Here is an 18538-nt window from a genome sequence, read left to right on the forward strand (position 1 = left end):
CCCATATTTATTATTCGAATGTTTTACATGCTAACATCTTCCAATTTGATTTAATTAATTAATAAAATTCATGTTTTACAGATATGAACTTTTCGCATGTGACATTTAATACAGTAAGAAATTAAACGTCAGAATACTACATGAACAAAATTCTGTATTTGTATAGTTCCACGAAATTTCAAGAACATATTAAACAGAAGCACGAAAAGAGAAGAATCAAGGAAGACGCAAATTAAGGTAAATTTATATACACTATTCGATGTAAATAAATTTAATTGTTTATTAGAAATGCAATATAATTAACGAACTTCTCTCATGCATTAATGTTTTTGTAAAAAAACATTGATTCCTAAGTTTTATATCTGATAATTATAATCTAATATATCTTAATATATATTAGATAATTCTTGACTTGAAAAATATTTTCTTATCAAATTAAACAATACAGAAATTTACAAAAACGGCATCTTGTTTCCAGTATATGATTTAGGTATGAAATATCTCTGGGGAGAAGTGGAATATGCCTCCATTTAGAAAAACTTTTATATGAATCATGAGAATACAACACGGAATTGTCTATGCATTGTCGAGATACAGCACAATCATCTGATCTGAATGAATGGATGACAAGTGGCACAGTCATTAGTACTCCATGAGTTTTGGACGGGTTTTAACATAGATATATGCCGCTATTATCACAAATATCGCAGCTATGGTAGGCAACACAACTGTGAACACTCTCTGCTTGTTTTCAAGGAACTCCTTTTTCCGCTCTTTCTTCTGTTTATTCGTCTCTTTCGTTTTCCCCTTTAATTGCCGCATATTTTACAGCTGCAAATTAACACGTCTGTATTAAGACAAGCATTCATTCGTCTACTCGATTGTATTGAGACGCAAGTGTTCTTCTATTTTTCAAATAAAGATAAATCTTTTCAATGAGCGATATTGAAAAGGTATATATAAATTTACGAATAGTGTTAAATTGCTGAAAAGAGTGACAATTAAATTTTTTAAAATGTCAGCGATTTGAATATTTCTCATATTTCGACAGAAACATCAACCGACTTTAATCGACGCGATAACAATCGCAGAGTGTGATCGTATTCGTCACGCATATGTTTCGGAGCGTTCGCCGATTCAAGAACTTTTGTTCACGCGACTTTCTAGAGCTGTCTCAATTTAAAATCGCCAAGATGCCACTACCTTTGAAGACGCACGAGGCGACTGGACGTGAGATTTGAGAAAGGAGCACGGGGAGACAAATCCACGCTCGTCAGTTCCTGGTGCAAATCAGATTTGCGTACATGACACGTAGCAAAATGTTAAGAAATGCACCGGTTCTGCTGTCACTACCGCAGACATGTACAGGTGATTATGCCAAGTGCGTTCCTAAATTTACCGCGGCGAGGTCATACTAGAATAGACGTGGCGGTGGAGTCTTTAAAGAAGAGAACTATAGTTATTAGGCCTGTTCTTTTTGAAGGCCTGAACTTTTGCACCAGTTCATTTTTCTTCCTTAGGGCCCCTGGCTACGTTTACACCGTACGCTTAGTCCGCGATCTATACGATAGAGGTGTCTTTGTTTAACCTACAGGATAAACAAGGACATCTATCGTATAGGTCGCGGCCTAAATGCACGGTGTAAACGTAGCCATAGTCACCAAGCTCAGTTAACTTAACTAGCCAGTTAATCCATTGGAATTGACCAATCGCATTTGTCATTTTGTTTGAAGAATTGACAGATTGGCCCAGTTAAGTTAACTGAGCTTGGTGACAATGGCTGGGGTCAGCAGACTCAACAGTTTTGCAACCGTTTTATGATTGTCTGCTGAGATAGGACCATTCTTCTAGATCTAAAAGTATGATCCAATTAGCGCGAAGGAAACTTTCAACAGTTGCAAAACAAACGTTCTGCTGAACGCAGCCAATAGCTCTTAGGCCTGTTCTTTTTGACTGAACTTTTGCAACAGTCATCTTTCTTCCTTTTCTCTCCAGGAGGAAAGAAGAGGAAGGAAGACGAGCTGGTGCAAAAGTTTAGCCAAAAAGAAGAGGCCTAATAGGTGTACTCGGTACATTAATCGTTCACTGAGTGAGTAAAGTAACACAATCGAAAATTAAATTCAAAAATAAAAAAACAATCACATTCGACTGCTAAAGTGCCTTTTCATACTGTCGTGTTTCCTTTCCTTCTTTAATTTTAATTGGCCTAAGGATGTTTTCTTTCCGTTTATTCTTGTTCTATTCCATCTTTTCCTTCTCCATGAGAACTCACCCTAATTACTGCCGTAATTTTGGTCCTACTGTGCATTCCTCAAGTTGTCTCACCTGTCCTCCACCATGATCTCGGCGAAGAAATCCAAAACAAATTTGAACCGTACTCCGTACTTAATCGTGAGCTAGCCATAAATCACGGTAGTGTACGGAGTGCGGTACGACAGTTCGTTTGAAATTCATCCTGTTATTCGTGAATGAGAATAAATAACGAGTGTGCGATGAGCGCGAGTATGAAGGAGACGGTGCATAATTTGAGCAATGTCGTGAACAACGAGCATGTTCACGGGAATGAAGAGGTAATTTTATAAGCGGTGACTCTTCTCCCTTTATTTATCTTTCCTGACTTTTCACAGTACCTCCTATTATTTTGCAAAAAAACGATATCTTTCTCATGAGAATTATTTTGGATTTTTATCGATTTTTGTTATGCACGTAGGTTATGTTTCACAAACTGAAACCTGATTGAATTAATACATCATGTATTAATTCTTTACATTATTCTCTTCACATTTTGTTATTTAATTCTCCGGAGCTGACAAATCTGCCAAAATCTGTAACATAGTTATGTAACATAGTAATAGTGGATCTGTGAAACCCATTAGCTATTTGATATATTATTGATTAAAAGTATGTTAACTAATTAATTTCAAGGAATCAAAATAACATAACTCATAAAAAAGAATGAATACTAAGTTTATTTTAATGATAATTAATAATTCAAAGGACTTTGCACTAATTATATGATAGGATCCTGGTAAAATGAGTTTTTACACGTAGGATAATTTTCTGCGAGAGACATAGATAACAGTATTACACAGTGAATCATTAAATTTTAATTGTTTGCCAATGTCAAATATGAAATGATCACTATATTACACTGTATTACACTGGATCTCTTGTTGGAAAATACTAATGTAACTTGTAATATGATAAATAAAAGATATAGCTTTGTAGTATATTCATAGTTGGTTTTTATTTTAATGTCATCTTAAGTAATGTTTTAATATAGCTCTATGATTAACTTATGGCATCTTAAGATTGTACTTAAAGCAGATTGCATTTGTATAAATGCATGTACCTTTTTTTAAATATAAGTATCCTTTATAAAACTTGTCAAGTAATCTTACAAGCGTAATTACATAAAGAGTTGAAGTTTCTAAAGAACAAAGTTTTCCTAGAAGTATTTGTTATATTCTTAACGCTCTACTTTATGATTCCAGCAGGCAGTCATCTCTGAAGAGTCGTCAGCCAAGCAGAAGTTAAGGAGCTGGCTGAATCGACATCTACGTATTGAAATGACTGACGGTAGGGTGTTGAGAGGAGCGTTCTTGTGTACGGATCGTGATGCCAACGTTATTTTGGGTTCGTGCACCGAGTATTTGTCTATGGAGCACACAGAAGCAAGAGTCTTGGGCTTGGTGATGGTGCCCGGTCGACATATTGTCTCGATTCATTTAGATGTTTGAAGCAGCGCTGCTCTTGCAAGTCTGTAAATATTCTCTTCCTATGTTTATTTATTATATTGACGTGTGTGCTGTGTGTTGAATTATGTGAGTTATTTGCATATGTATATATGTCTTGATACTTCAAAAACTTTATCTTTGTGATACAAATAGGTTTGCAAAAAACGAAAGGTATAAATTTTACTGTTAATGATGTACGTTTGTTGATACATCTCCTACTTATATTAAACATATTTATATTACATCTTATTCATTTTATTAAAGCAAACTTGAAAATATTATAAATGTAATGAAAAAGTCGTACAATTCTTGAATACATGACTAAATTAAAGAGATTAGGTGAGGCACGCTTTATTCGAATTATATTTTTATAATAAAGATGTTATGAATTCTAGATCATAAGAGAAATATTTAAGAATAAAATATTCTTTAATATCTCATACAACTTTAATACAATAGACTAGTATGTTTAATGAAAAGGAAAAAAGAAAATAATTAAATGAGATTAACATTAACGATATACAAAACATTAACAAATGTGAAAAAAATTGTTTATTAATATAGATACATAATGATACAAATTATTTTTAATTTTTTTAAGAACCAAATAAAACGTACTTTGAGAGAGAATGTTGGACTCTTTCCTATAAAAATTTATTGTTTCTCGATATTTTCTTTGCTGCCTTTGATGCACTGTTCCTGTATACACCAGTATGTTCGTTCCAACTCTGTATTGCTGTCAGTTTCCGCTTTTACCTTACCTAATGCATCCTCTATCCTCTGTTGAAGTGTACTGGTCAAACTATCCATCCCACACATATAACTTAATCCTGCGCTAGCTACTGCCATTTTATGCACATAATCCATATAGGTAGCTAAGCGCTAATTGAAAAAGAAATTGCATTTAACTTGTATAATTTTATAAAATTTTTATGATACAATATGTGTTCTATAATGCAATGTATTTTCTTGTATAATTGAATTTTTATTTTGATTATAATTACTTGGACTGTGATATTTAATATTTAAAATTTTATATCGAATAAGAATTATAGTTTCTCAAACAGTTCTTTATTACCGTAATCTTTTCTTTCTTGTCTTGCATTTCATTTCGTACTTCCACAATCAGATCCCAGTGTGCATCATTTACATTGTGTATTATAGTTTCTTCGAGAAGAGAAATAAGTTCGTTCAATAATATTCTACAAAATTATCATAATAAACATTATCACAGAGATATCTTATTTTCCTCTAGACCTATATTATTATTTTTATACCTGTATGCGATGCTCAGATCTATTATAGCTATATACGTGACAGTTAATGCCTGAGTTGCACTATTAGCAGCATCCAACGCAGATTGTTTTATCATGTACTCATGGGTTAGCTTTTTTATGTCTGGAGGGTCTAGTTTCAACTTCTCATTTTCACTAGGCTTGTCGAATGAGGTACAATATGCAAATAACATACCTGATGTATACTGCAAATAAATTATGAGTTTCTTTTAATGTAATTAAAAATGGAAATTAAAATACCGCCTGAATTGTATTCTCACCATGGCAGGACTAATATTTTTCCATAATTTTGTGAGAATTTGACGCATTGCCATACTTGTTAACAATATAATTAATTCTCTGGAGCTGATACCAAAATCTGTAACACAATTACTGATGCTTTTTTATTTATGTTAATTAAAAGATACTAATTAATTTCAAGGAACCAAAATGGTATAACTCATATAAAAAAAACGAAAGAATATTAAGTATATTTTAATAAGAATAATTCAAATTTTCAAATGTAATGTAAAAAAAAATGAATTGACAATTTTGATAGAGATTTATAATTAGTCCAATATAGACCCACCATCAGCTCCAAAGGTTAATGTATAGTCTAATCACGTTTTTTTTTTTTTTAATTTATTAGGATCGACAATTTCTGGCAACTTCTCTATTCTCAATTTTCCTTTAAAGTCTTCACTCATATATTCTACAATTTAATTTAAATAAAAACATGTTTTGATTTTTAATGTTTAGAAAGAGAAATTTTCGAAGAGCGCGAGTGAAAAATGCAGACGATACTGTGTACCTAACCTCACTAGTAAAGTCAGCTGATAAAGAGAAATGAGGAGAAATTAAATTTATAGAAATTCAACCGATTAAAAATAAGAAGATTGGAAGAAAATATGAAGATCTGTGATTGGAATATTTAATTTTTTTATCCGCGAAAAACTAAATTTTTCAATAAAAAAAAAATTTTATCATAAATACTTTTTGTCATAAATACACAATACATTTTGTTTCTTTATTCCAATATCTTTCCTTTCACACCTCTCTCTCTTTTATATTTTTTATTAGTTCAAATTAATATGAATAATATTTAAATTTATAATTATAAATTTGAATAATAATTTCTTTAATTTGGCAATAGAACATTATGTGATTTTCAAATAATTCATCTAAATTGTGTCAAAGAAACAATTTTATCTTATATACTTTTCAAGGAACTGGTTATTTTTTATCTATCTTACATCGTGTAAATCGTTATATTCATTTACAAAATAATCAATATTCTATACATTCTATCTCACTCCTTCAAGAAATAGATTATTAGAAATATGTCATACCTGTTTACTATGATATCGTAAGTAATGAAAAAATAGACTTATGTGAATTGTCGTTTATAAAAAAGATGATACAAATCAATGCAATATATATAGGAAATGTGACAAATTCATTTGAAAACTACTGATATACATATACATTTGCGAGAACGTAAGACTTGTAACTACATTCCCCGAAAGAAAAGATCCGTTTTTTCTGAAAGATATGCAAGAATTGTTTTATGAACAAAAATTATTTTATGCATGTTCTCATCATTCGTGTTTTTACAAGCAATAGTATGCTTTATACTGCAATTTCACATGATAGTATATAATTAAAACATATGCTTGCAGCAGAAGCATTTTACATGTAAAGTCACAAATTTATACTGTAAAAATTCAAGATAAATCTCACACTGGCCTGTTTTATACGTGTTCGCGTATCAAACAAATAAATTGTCACAATCTGTTATCGCTTCGCACTTGTGTAACATAATTATCTTTGATAAGATCGACAATTTTGCAAAACTATTTATGTAATGAATGAACGGTGAAAACCATATCCTTGTATAAATAGATACATATTATTAATTAAATGGAACAGCTTATATTCACATTCGCAGAATAACTTATACATCGGCAACGCACAAGAGAATTCCCGCTTCGGTCTTAAATGCATCTGATGAAAATAATCTACAGAAAAATTGCCTAAATCGACGAGTATCGTCGATCAACAACAGAATCACACTTTTAAATAAATTATTTTTTATAGTTCATTATGCGTTTCTTTCTGAACTTCTTCTTTAGTTAGTTTCTCGCTTTCTGGTAGTTGTAACGGATCTTGTGTGGTATCCGTTGTTTCTGGTATCGGTTCTTGCTGCTGCTCTTCCACATTGTCGGACGGTTGTTCTTCCGCAGATTTGTCATTTTTAGTATCAAAATCGGTTGCAGATTCTTTATTTTCTTCTATCGTGCGCTCGTCCTTACTATCAGTCGTTTGATTCGCCGTAGTTTCTTGTTTCGGTTTCCAAATTTTTACCTTGTTCAGAAGGTATTTAATTTCTCTATCAAGTAGATCCATTTTATTTACGATTTGACGGATCTTGTATTTTACTGGTATATTTAGCGGAGCATCCACGAAGTATTTCGAAATCATATCATAATAATCCTAAAATATTATTTTTTTTATTACACTAATATTATAAACATATAATAATAGCGTGTTTCAATTTAAAAAATCGCTTTAGATATTAAAAATTAATCGTTACCTGTGTCTCATTGATCGCTTTTTCTAACGTCTCGATTTCAATAGACGTAATAATTTCACTTGTTAGACTCAAATTGCGCATATTTTCTAGGAACAATCTACTGCCTTTGAGTAGTGAAACCATTCCGTTTAAGACCTCCGGCCGATCTCGGTACTCTGAGACTCTCTCGTAAACGTCGTTGGTTAACTTTTGGAGTTCCATCAACTTCTCTTCGTACACTTCCGCGGTCGCGGTGAATCCGTCCTCGTATAACCACTCAGAGATCTCGGCGCACGCTTTTCGAATCTCTTCGATCTCCTTGTCGGTAGCCGCGTCCGAAAATTCTTTGGAATTGAACTTTTGCTGCGCGTCGATTACGTATGACTCAAGGTTGTTCAACGCAGTTTCACGACGCGTTTTCTCTGAATCATGCACATCCAAACGATGTATCCTAAAAGAAAAAAAAGATAAAATTTTAGTAAAATAGTAGAAATTATTTATATATCATAATTATGCCGATTATATTTGTTTGTTAAGAGAAAAGAGATAGTGGCAATAAAAAAATTAAAGTTACAGTAACATTTTTATTTAATAAATTTAAATTAGCAGAATATTAAAGATGGAAATAATTTCTCAATTATTTCACATTGCAAATAAATATATTTGTGCTCACTTGTCTCGAGATTCTGTGAGTTTTTCACCGGACAAGATTAGTGATCCTAATTTGACCTCTTTCGAACTGATAGGTTCTTTAATTTGAACGATCGTGGCTTTCTTTTCTTTGTCCGCCTTCTCGGTTTTATTTGCAGTCTTATCTTCGTTCACTTTTGTCTCACTTTTCTTTTTCTCCTTCTCGTCTGTCTCTTTTGTCGATTCCGAAAATTCTGGCTCTTCATGCACTGGTTTTATATCCTCCTTTGGCGGTTCCTCTGTCTTTTCCACCGTTTCTTTTTCTAAAGAAGAACCTGAAAAATTGAGACTTCATTTAATGTGCCTCTCTCCATACTTGCATAATCAGGGCCTAAAGTTTTATGTCATTGACAACTAATTGTGCAAACTTTAACTTGCCTTCAAAATTACACCTTATATAATGGAATAATTGACACGAATATTCCATGAATAAAAAATGTTACCGTTAATACAAGAAGAATCTTTCTATTAACATAAATTATTCTATTAATGTATAAATTTTTAGAATTTGTATTACTACAAAAGTTTAATTGTTAACGACAACAAAATCTAAGCCCTGCTCAGTGATAATACTATCTATTTTTTTAAAGCATCTATTTATTCCTTGATATAAAAATGCTTGCAAAAAATGATTTCAAAACGTAACATGAAATAACTTTTTAATTTTTAATTATAAAAATAACACACAAGTCTTTCCTTGAGAAATAAAACAGTTCTTCAATATATATCAATCGAATATATAGAAGAACCAGTATAGTGCAAATATTATCAAAATTGTGATTCGTAACATGCAACAAAACAAATAGTATCATTTTTTGCATTGCCTTCGGCACAAACCTGCAAAGAATTTACTAATAGTTGAGCCAAGTATTGAGAAAGTACCCTCTTCTTCATCAACAGTACTCGATTTTTCGGAAACTAATTCTACAGTCAATAAATTCAGTACGCCGCTATCGTCTATATTAAAGTGCACTTTGATTCCTTTACTCTCGGCGCCTTCGTTGGCATGCTTTTCTAAAGCTTCGGCTACACCATTCAGCGATATGGTAGATAAATGTAAATCACCAATAGAACTATAAAAATTCAAACTCTATAATTTTTAGAAGGTACGAAAATTTTGATATTTAAAATAACATTAATCTGTTTTGTGTTAACTTGTTCCTAGTATTACAAATAAATAATAGATGTAGATACTTACATTACCTCACTAACGGGCAAATAATCTAACTCAGCATAATTCACATGAAAATCGAAATCATTTGTATGTTTATTAAATGTAATAATCTTCTTTTGTGGAAAAGGATTCATTCTGCCAAATAACGTCTTCCTCACCTATATAAAAATAAATTTTGAAAAGAAAAAAAAAATATATATATTGCTCTTTAATATGAAGGATTAAAATATATAAAAAAGTTAAATATCATATAATAATCTTTTACCTGTCTAACTTTATTATCAACAGTTCTATCAAATGTGATTTGAATAGGGAACAACAAAGCATCTTTTGTGACAAACTTCTTGACCTTAAAACCCTGACTAAGATCAGCTGCTTTATACGCAGCTCCTAAAGCAGCTGCTTCATCCGTATTTACATTTTTTGATAATTCTGTTTTTACATATTGGGACAATGTCTCTTGTACCTTTGGCATGCGAGTACCTGCCCCCACCAATACAACATGCGATATGATATCCATTGTCAAACCTGAAATAATTTTACGTAAATACGTTTAGTGATTAAATACATATTTGTAAGAATCATGATAGTGTTCTGCAAAAAGGTAGGTCACCTGAAGTTTCCAATGCAATCTTTACAGGATTCGCTACATGTTCGAATAAATCGGCACATATTTCTTCCAGCTTCTCTCTTGAGACTTGCAACTTGAAGTCAATATCATCTATTAAACTTTCTATTTGGGCAAAGTGGTCTGCGTTGGCACTAAGTACAGTTTTGACGCGTCCAGCTTCTTTAAAGAGCTTCGCCATCGCTCTCGGGCTCTTGAACACAGAGTTCGGCGTCTTTTTAAGAGCGTCAAACTCTTGTGCTAAATAATGCTGCAATCTGATTTGCATTTCTAATCCTCCAAGCGTGCGATCGTATCCCACGCCCAACACGGCAACATGAGGATTGGTCTCGAGGAAACCCCTTTCTTTCGTCTTTACGTTTTGATAGCTGACGACCGTCGCAGTCGTGCTGCTAGCTCCCATGTCATAAAACATAATATAATGAGCGGAATCGTTTATTTCAGTTCTACCGAATACGCCGTAATTCAAAGCTACTGCCATGTAATCGTTTATGAGCTGTAACACTTTCAAATCGGCGAGTTCTGCCGCTTGAATCAATGCCTTCCTTTCAGCCTGATTGAAGAATCCTGGCACGGTGATAACAGCTTCATTGATCTTTTGATGAGCGGAAGCTTCTGCGATCTCTTTGCCTTTGTGCAATATCTGTGCGAGTAACTCTTCCGGAGTATACGTCGTGTTTTCATTCAATCTAAACGCTATGGTTTTCCTCTCATCATCAGCAATGATGTCGTAGTAAGGAAATCTTTTTCGGTAGAGTTGTACTAACGGATTGTCTATAGGTTTTCCTAGAAGGTCTAAAATATAGAAGAAAGTATTCTGAGGAAATCTCACACCGATTACTTGAGCATCCTCGCCAAACGATCTCTCTCCATCCCTGAACGCAATTGTGACCGGTGTTTTCCTCTTTGATTCCTTATTTAAAGCTATTTCCATAGGAACACCAGGCTGCGGATCAAAAAATAACGGAGGTATTTCATAAGAAACATGCTTATTTTTTTTTTAATATAAAGATGTAACAGTTATATTTGATTAATGAAACTTTGGTTGTGTCCAGCAGAGAAAGTAAGCTTTGCAACTGTTGTAAAATTTTTTTATATAATTGGTTTATACATTTGGTTGGAAGATTAAGGGCAAGACCAGTCATATTAAAGAGTCGTATAACAGTTGCAAAGCTGCTTTCTCTGCTGAATGCAGCCTTTCTAATGCAAAAACCGTCAGTCCGTTGAATTCGTTACAAACAGATGACACGTACCGAGACAATAGCAACCTTCATCCATTCACTACCAAGGTCGATGCTCATAACGGCAAGTTCTTCGCTGATGCCGACGAAGGTGGCGATTATGAGTAAGGCTAGTGAAGCCATTGACATGCCTCTCTGTGAGAATCCCATCTGGAAGTCGAAACAGACGTGAAGTAAGATCGCGACAAGGAAATCCATACGAGAATTCAAAAATGTTAACGTGCACGCTCACGCGGATCGAGGCACGAGATCTACGTACTGTCATGCTCTGTCTAGCTGTCAAACTTGGTTATGAATACCGGCGACGTGAGGCACGTCGATCGGGAAAGCGGGCGGATTAACGCGCGCTCACCTTGAGCTCAGGTCTTGCGACGACACACGACGTACTCAGGGGAAACGGCTCTCAGCTGTACACCATTCAGAACACACGCTCGCGCATCGCAGTCCTTTTTAAATCAACAAAAAGCCGAGCGTGACACCCTCCACCGCGACCACTCTCCGTGGAATTCTGTGCCGTCGAGCACCATGTGTTGGTGTGGCACGTTGCGATTGGCCGAACGCGGCACAAGCATTCCGTCTGCCGTTGGTCCGCGTTGGCAAATTGGAGCCAATTGTATCGCGCAATTCACGCCAATGACACCAATTTTTCTGAGGGCATTAGCAGGGAAAATAGGGATATGGACTCTAAAGGCTAATTTACAATGTGCTCTTTGCTATCTGTTTTTTTACTTTTTTCTTCTTGCCCTTTTTTCCCCTTCGTGACCGTTTTATTGACAATCTTGTGTTTCTTGTCTCTTTCGGAGTTCATTAAATTTTATTTCAGGTGATAAAGAAACATAATGCAGAGAGCACATCATAGATTAGCCTTAAGGTCGATCCAATAATAAATTAGAAGCTAGAAATTGACCAATTACAGTCGATTATAAGAAAAATAATCGACGATTGGTCAATTTCTAACTTCTGACTTTTTATTTATTATTAAAGATAATAATAATAGATAAATCGATTTCTCTGTGTAATTTTGATTAAATTTTATTAACTTAATACATGAATAATTTAAATATGCATAAATTCCGGCAGGATTGTTTAAGGTAAAAATTTTTTATACTTTTTTATTTATAATCTAATAATAAATTCAGTCACCGTACTGGATTACTACACACAGGCACGCACAAATCATATACATATAAAAACTACTTTATTTAAATATAATATCTAAATGCAGTGGCATAATATAATCAACTTTGACAGTGAAATAATACAAACAATATTATTGGATATTTAATTGTTTAAAATGCTTATATATGCTCTTACATTTAATTTGCTAATTTCATGTATGTACAACATTCTTTAGTATGCACTAATCTAGTGACCGAATTCGCTATAATGTCTTTTCTCACATGTCATCAATGATAAAGAATTAATTTGTCCATATTAATAAAATACTCCAACTATTACTTGACAATTAAAATTTAATTAAAATTCCATCTTATACACATTCTTGTATGCTCTGCAAATTTATGTGTGAATAGGTTTTAAAATTTATTCAAACTGATTTGTAAAAAAGAATGTATATTAAACAAAAAAATTAATCGTATTGAAGGAAAGTACTTACTTTGATGAAGTTAAATCTTGTTCAATAAATCAATGTTTAAAAACTTTTTTTTTCTTGGAACATAGTTCATTTATTTAACTTCAATATATCAGACATTTGTGATTATCTTTCTTGTAAAAGTATCAAATAAAAGATATAAACGAAACAATGAGAAAGATGTATAAATATGGGATTTGATAATGCATAGATCGAAAAGTTATCAATGTGATTAAAAATTATTAGCGTAGCGTAGTATATAATTCTATCACACAAAAGTCGATAATCTAATCTCCTTACATTTACAGTAAATTATATATATATATATATGCATATTTGTAACTTGTAATTGCTATCTATTTTCACTGTTCTGAGAGATATAAATAAAAATTGTTACATGTATAAGGAAATGTTTACAATAATTTGTTGCAATCGAATTTAATTTCACACTCGAATGTTGATGTTGTGAGTTTCTGCAGCTGAGCTTTGCTTGCCAATTTGACTATGCGGCAATAAAAATATTTTACACCAACAGCATACACATTTATTTAACCCCATTGATCCTCGGATCGACCGAATTTATATGTGAGCGAGCCCAGGAAAATGAATATATTCTGCAAGAACAACCCTACTCCTGGCCAATGATGTGGCGCGCCTATAAAAAGATATTAAATATAACAAATAAAGAAAATAAGAGATTAAATACAATTATTAAAGATACAACTGTATCTTTATAATTCTGCAATATATGAAGTCTATTCTTTGTAGCCAAACTAGTTTATACTAGTTGTATTTAAAATGAAATAAATATATATTTGAAGTTTGGCGACAGTGAAAGTTTCAATGCAGTCCAGTGCAATGACAAGAATAGACTTACATATGTATTACACCGTTACAACTACCTGCTGCTACAAAGTTGGCAAACAAGATCCAACAGGCTGCTATTACCGCTGCAAATCCCATGACGAACCCAATAAACAGCCAACTTCGAGCACCTCTTGCTCCTAAACAACCGCCGTTGTAAGCTTCTCCTCTTATCTGTGCATTTGTCACTGAATTAACCCTAAAAGAATATCGAATTATTTTTCAAATCAATAACATTATATATATATATATATATACCATACAACACGAATTCTATTGCTGATTATACATTTTATCGCAATATACTTTGACCAAAAATATTAGATGCCTACATTTTTTCATTTATCTGGAATAATTTTTTTACCTGTATTGTTAAGGTAAGGATAATTTACAGCAAATGCCATAAATCAATTTTTGAGCTCAAACTTTAAATAATGGTACTTAATATTTTTGGCCAAAGTTTATATGTACTATTGATAATACTACTAATATTACTTACATGAAGAGTGATACAGTACCGAATACTCCACAAACATGATATGCATTTGACATTTCATCAGGATATTTCGCATGCGCGTCTATTATAAACCACCATCCTACGAAAAACTGAAACAGCGTTTCGATAAGATTTTTGGCTGCAGGAGGAAAATTAATCTGAGAAATGCAAACCGTTGAAAGCATACAACCTTCGTACAAAATTAATATCTACAATATATCATACAATATTCCGAGACTCGGTGAAGAACGAAAGAAAGGCAAGAGAGCATATTAGAAATCGTTGTTTATCGGTAAATGTATTTATGAGAAGTATATGTGTTGTTTATCATGGCAAAAATGTCGTGGGTGTGAAAACCCATGGATTTACCAGTGTGCCCGCAAGCATCGAGACGAGCGCGTTTCTCTTCTCGCCGCCTTCAAACCAGACGCAGGACGGCACCTGCATATTCTCGAAACAGGACGTCATCCTCGTCGCGGCTCTCGTAAAACGCAGGGATTCCGCTGACTTCCGCGGTTGAACAAATAAGCTAACCTTATAAAAGCACTGATAGTGACAGATATCAACATATACTGCATATTCAACAATACAACGTAATATCGAGAGGTATAGACGGTAGATGGCAGTGCCGAAGATCGCAACAGCAGCGCTACAAAGGTATCTTTTCATACTGACGCTCGACGCTCATTTTCAGCGTCAAAATAGATCATATGATCAAAATTAAGTCGTAAGAAATTGACCAATTACAGTCTAATTCGAGGAGAATAATCGACTGTGATTCGTCCATTTCTTATGACTTAATGGCCGCAGCACAGACTCTTGCATAATGCATAGTGCATAAGGGAATCGACCAATTGAAATTCTTCTTTTCCATGGAATGGGAGGAAATGAAAGATTCCATCGACATCTAGAATGGATCGCTGATGGCAATGGTGGGGGTAGAAAGACGATTAGAGTGAGAGGCAGGAATAATAAGATCGTTCTTTCTCTGTTTACTGAAGCCTGATTGGTTGTTGTTAATAATTGGCACTACTGTTGGATTAACAACAACCAATCAGGCTTCAGTAAACAGAGAAAGAACGATCTTATTATTCCTGCCTCTCACTCTAATCGTCTTTCTACCCTCACCATTGCCATCAGCGGTCCATTCTAGATGTCGATAAAAAATTCTGATTAGTTGATTTGCTTATGCACTGTGCGTTATGCATTATGCAAGAGTCTGTGCTGCGGCCTTTAAGCGGGAGCACAGACTTTTGCATAACGCATAACATGTAATGCATAAGAAATTCAATCAATCAGAATTCTTTATTTCATGGAAAGGAAGGAAACGGAGGGCTTTGATTGGTACATTTTCTTATGCATTACGTGTTATGCGTTATGCAAGAGTCTGTGCTCCCCGCTTTAGGCTTAAAACTCTATTGTAGATCCGGGGTTATTGGAAAGCTCCCCACGTGGGTACAGTCACTCAGGTATAGTTTGACGTTTGACGTTGGAGTTTTGGATGAGTGCTCGTTTTCTCTTTCACTTTCACTATTTATTTCCGAATTGACAACATATTTTGTCATTGATATGCAATTTCGATAAAGGTTTTTTTTCTGATGATTTCAGGCATGGCAGTCGATTTGGGATTTGTAGAGAAATGCGAGAACTGGCTACTCGAGAGCCGATTCTTCCCCAGTAAAGCAGGTGGTAAGCCGGCCTGGCTCGATCTGAAAAATATTCTCGGCAAAGGCGACTTGGAATGCGAGTACTGCGGTGATCCCTGCGTATTTCTCTGTCAAATCTATGCACCGTATGAAGAAGATTCCAATGCATTTCACAGAACTATTTATATCTTCGTGTGCAAAAACGCAGATTGTTGCAGACCGAATCAGAATGGGAACCTAAAGGTCTTCCGATAAGTAGAATGAACGATTTTTATCCAGTTGAACCACCTGTGGAACAGAAGGACTGGGGAACGGATATCGGTATTGCTATACAAGCTATTTTTCTATATAACTAATAACTATGATTTTAATAAAAATATACAAGCAATGATTTATTTTGCAGATGTATCTCAGTGGGCAAAAACATGTCGCGTGTGTGGAATTTTAGCGCATAATCACTGTGGCAAATGCAAAGTGGTCAATTATTGTTCCCGTGTGCATCAAGTACATGACTGGAAAAATGGACATAAAGATGTATGTGGTACGGAAGCAAAAAATGACAATAGTTTTCTGTTTCCCGAATACGAAATCGTGATAGAAAGCGACAACACTGCGATGGAAAAAGTCGACCAGAATGATTCCAATAGCGAAGAGAAGGAAATTGAAAAATACAATGCGATGATACAGGATGGCAAAGCTGGAACATTTCAGAATGAAGATGTTAACGATGATTTATTACAGATGGCTAACAATGAAAAGGATGAAACATTTTCAGAGTTTCGTCTAAAAATAGATAATTATCCAGATCAGATTTTGAGGTATGTCACTTAAAAAAATTAAATTTATAGTCACAGCCTAATTCATATTTATTTGATAGATATGATAGAGGAGGAAAAGTTTTGTATATTTCATCACATGGTCAGATAACAGATGTACCAAAATGTCCAGAATGCAATGGTGATAGGCAGTTTGAATTTCAAGTATGTTCATTCATATATAAATTGAGTCAGAGTTGTGTGTTTACTATAAAATACAGTAATTTGTCTTTCTATCTTTCTCTCTGTATACATGCACGCGTGTATATAATGTAAATTATGTAAACTATGATCAATATTCATAGTCTGTTCTTATCTTAAGAACTGTCTTAAGTGTCTTAAGATGTTAATACATCTCTTTGTTTTGTTTATGATATCTCAAGATTGTACTTAAACAAGCTGTCTTAAATATAAGAACTGACTAAACTTAAAACATAAATACTCCATATAAATCTTATACTCCATATAGTCTTGTCTTGAAATATACTGGATAATCCTGAATGAAGTTTGAAAGTATTATGTTAAATTTTATAATATAAAATCAGATAAGTTTTGCATATTTAAAATTAATAAAATTTTTTTCTATTTAACAAAATGTCATATTTCTATCTAAATTAAAAATGATTTACAGATAATGCCGCAACTATTAAATTTTCTCGACCTAAAAGATGTTATCAAGTGCCTTGATTGGGGAATATTGGCAGTTTTCACATGTAAACAATCTTGCGTACCTAAGAATAAGTATATAAAAGAATATATATGGAAGCAAGATATTGTACAGGAAGAAAGTGAATCGAGAATAAATCAAAGTACATAACTATAACACTGAACTTTATTTGATATACATTAGAAGTCTTTCGCCTCTTTCTCTTACATCTTATTTTGTTATAAAAAAGTAGTTTATTTAAAAAATTAGAGAACATTTCTTTATGTATTTATTAATCAATGTTTACTGCGTCATTTTATAATGTTATAGTTTATCCGACAAAGAAATTACTTTAATGATATACTACCTATATATATATATATATATGTGTGTCATTTTATTCTTGTTTTAAGTCTAATGTATGATAAAGATAAAATGACACAAATAACGCTAATAGCGTTAATTCCTAAACGCACTTATAATATTACAAAGTATAAAATACAACAACATACACATAGGCCCGTATTCAGAACGCGCTTACAATGATGTTAGCGCGCTAATATACGATACTTTACGTCACGCATATTATAGAATTTCAGAGATAAAAGCGCGTTCTGAGTACGGGCCACAGTTTACAAATATAATATAGTTTATACATTTGCTTTTGTATATAAAAATATGTTATAAAAATATCGAACTTTTATGAGGTAATTGTTTTCTGAAAGTACCATTTGTTTTAAGAATCACATTATATAATATAATGATATTATCGTTAGAATACTGGCAGACTTATTGTGATATCTATATTATGATACAACTATTAAAGTTATAATAAGTCATAAAGTAAAATCAAATATAGCAATCGTGATTTTCCTTTCATTTTCAGCAGGCAAAATGTAAAAAAAGATTATATCAATAAAAACTTTACAGTCAACAATCTAGATTAATATTAAAATCAAATCTTGCATTAATATTAAATACAAGAGAAGTTCGTGTAAATGCACATTACATATAAAAATTAAATTATATAAAGTATCTGTGCAAATATAATTGATCCCTTCACTTTAAAACTATGAAACGAATAATTAAAATTGCATTCTTAAAAAATGTTATTTTATAATAATATTTGCGATCCTTTAAAAAATTAGTTATCATGATTATAAT

General features: G+C 33.0%; 6 protein-coding genes across 10 annotated transcripts; 2 read left to right on the forward strand and 4 right to left on the reverse strand.

Moving 5' to 3' along the window:
* Positions 1-446: 446 nt before the first annotated feature.
* On the reverse strand, positions 447-1415 carry LOC108723731 (single-pass membrane and coiled-coil domain-containing protein 4 homolog). The gene is made up of 2 exons (XM_018449667.1): positions 1204-1415; positions 447-831 (listed from the first exon to the last, which is right to left on the reverse strand). Exon 2 carries the CDS (start codon positions 820-822, stop codon positions 643-645), a length of 180 nt encoding a protein of 59 aa, XP_018305169.1. The 5' UTR covers positions 823-831; positions 1204-1415; the 3' UTR covers positions 447-642.
* Positions 1416-2341: 926 nt separating this feature from the next.
* On the forward strand, positions 2342-5901 carry Sbat (LSMD1 domain-containing protein Sbat). 2 transcript variants are annotated; one of them, XM_018449670.1, is made up of 3 exons: positions 2342-2570; positions 3495-3763; positions 5771-5901. In XM_018449670.1, the coding sequence occupies exons 1-2, from the start codon at positions 2469-2471 to the stop codon at positions 3738-3740; spliced, it is 348 nt and encodes a 115-aa protein (XP_018305172.1). In that variant the 5' UTR covers positions 2342-2468; the 3' UTR covers positions 3741-3763; positions 5771-5901. The 2 variants fall into 2 exon arrangements, with proteins under 2 accessions (XP_018305172.1, XP_018305173.1); XM_018449671.1 differs by having other exon boundaries at positions 3495-3759.
* On the reverse strand, positions 4288-5777 carry LOC108723732 (uncharacterized). Its single transcript, XM_018449668.1, has 5 exons — positions 5601-5777; positions 5293-5390; positions 5015-5217; positions 4816-4939; positions 4288-4619 (listed from the first exon to the last, which is right to left on the reverse strand). Exons 2-5 carry the CDS (start codon positions 5344-5346, stop codon positions 4392-4394), a joined length of 609 nt encoding a protein of 202 aa, XP_018305170.1. The 5' UTR covers positions 5347-5390; positions 5601-5777; the 3' UTR covers positions 4288-4391.
* A 582-nt stretch (positions 5902-6483) lies between the features above and the next one.
* Positions 6484-11971, reverse strand: Grp170 (hypoxia up-regulated Grp170 co-chaperone protein). Of its 3 annotated transcripts, none has more exons than XM_018449860.1 (9): positions 11669-11971; positions 11329-11466; positions 10061-11021; positions 9713-9975; positions 9472-9605; positions 9111-9346; positions 8257-8548; positions 7605-8034; positions 6484-7504 (listed from the first exon to the last, which is right to left on the reverse strand). In XM_018449860.1, exons 2-9 carry the CDS (start codon positions 11464-11466, stop codon positions 7103-7105), a joined length of 2856 nt encoding a protein of 951 aa, XP_018305362.1. In that variant the 5' UTR covers positions 11669-11971; the 3' UTR covers positions 6484-7102. The 3 variants fall into 3 exon arrangements, with proteins under 3 accessions (XP_018305362.1, XP_018305363.1, XP_018305361.1); XM_018449861.1 differs by having other exon boundaries at positions 9156-9346; positions 11576-11971; XM_018449859.1 differs by having other exon boundaries at positions 11576-11971.
* Positions 11972-13255: 1284 nt separating this feature from the next.
* On the reverse strand, positions 13256-14841 carry LOC108723757 (transmembrane protein 50A). Of its 2 annotated transcripts, none has more exons than XM_018449706.1 (4): positions 14637-14841; positions 14271-14377; positions 13807-13970; positions 13256-13562 (listed from the first exon to the last, which is right to left on the reverse strand). In XM_018449706.1, exons 1-4 carry the CDS (start codon positions 14733-14735, stop codon positions 13456-13458), a joined length of 477 nt encoding a protein of 158 aa, XP_018305208.1. In that variant the 5' UTR covers positions 14736-14841; the 3' UTR covers positions 13256-13455. The 2 variants fall into 2 exon arrangements, with proteins under 2 accessions (XP_018305208.1, XP_018305209.1); XM_018449707.1 differs by having other exon boundaries at positions 13257-13562; positions 13810-13970.
* An 837-nt stretch (positions 14842-15678) lies between these two features.
* Zfrp8 (Zinc finger protein RP-8) lies at positions 15679-17551 on the forward strand. Its single transcript, XM_018449698.1, is given in 6 exon segments — positions 15679-15736; positions 15876-16163; positions 16166-16234; positions 16317-16731; positions 16791-16893; positions 17360-17551. Coding segments are annotated over 5 exon segments (1059 nt in total). The 5' UTR covers positions 15679-15736; positions 15876-15877; the 3' UTR covers positions 17546-17551.
* Positions 17552-18538: the final 987 nt, after the last annotated feature.

The sequence above is a fragment of the Mycetomoellerius zeteki genome, unplaced genomic scaffold (assembly GCF_001594055.1).
Source record: "Mycetomoellerius zeteki isolate Tzet28-1 unplaced genomic scaffold, Tzet1.0 scaffold25, whole genome shotgun sequence".
Lineage (NCBI taxonomy): Eukaryota > Metazoa > Arthropoda > Insecta > Hymenoptera > Formicidae > Mycetomoellerius > Mycetomoellerius zeteki.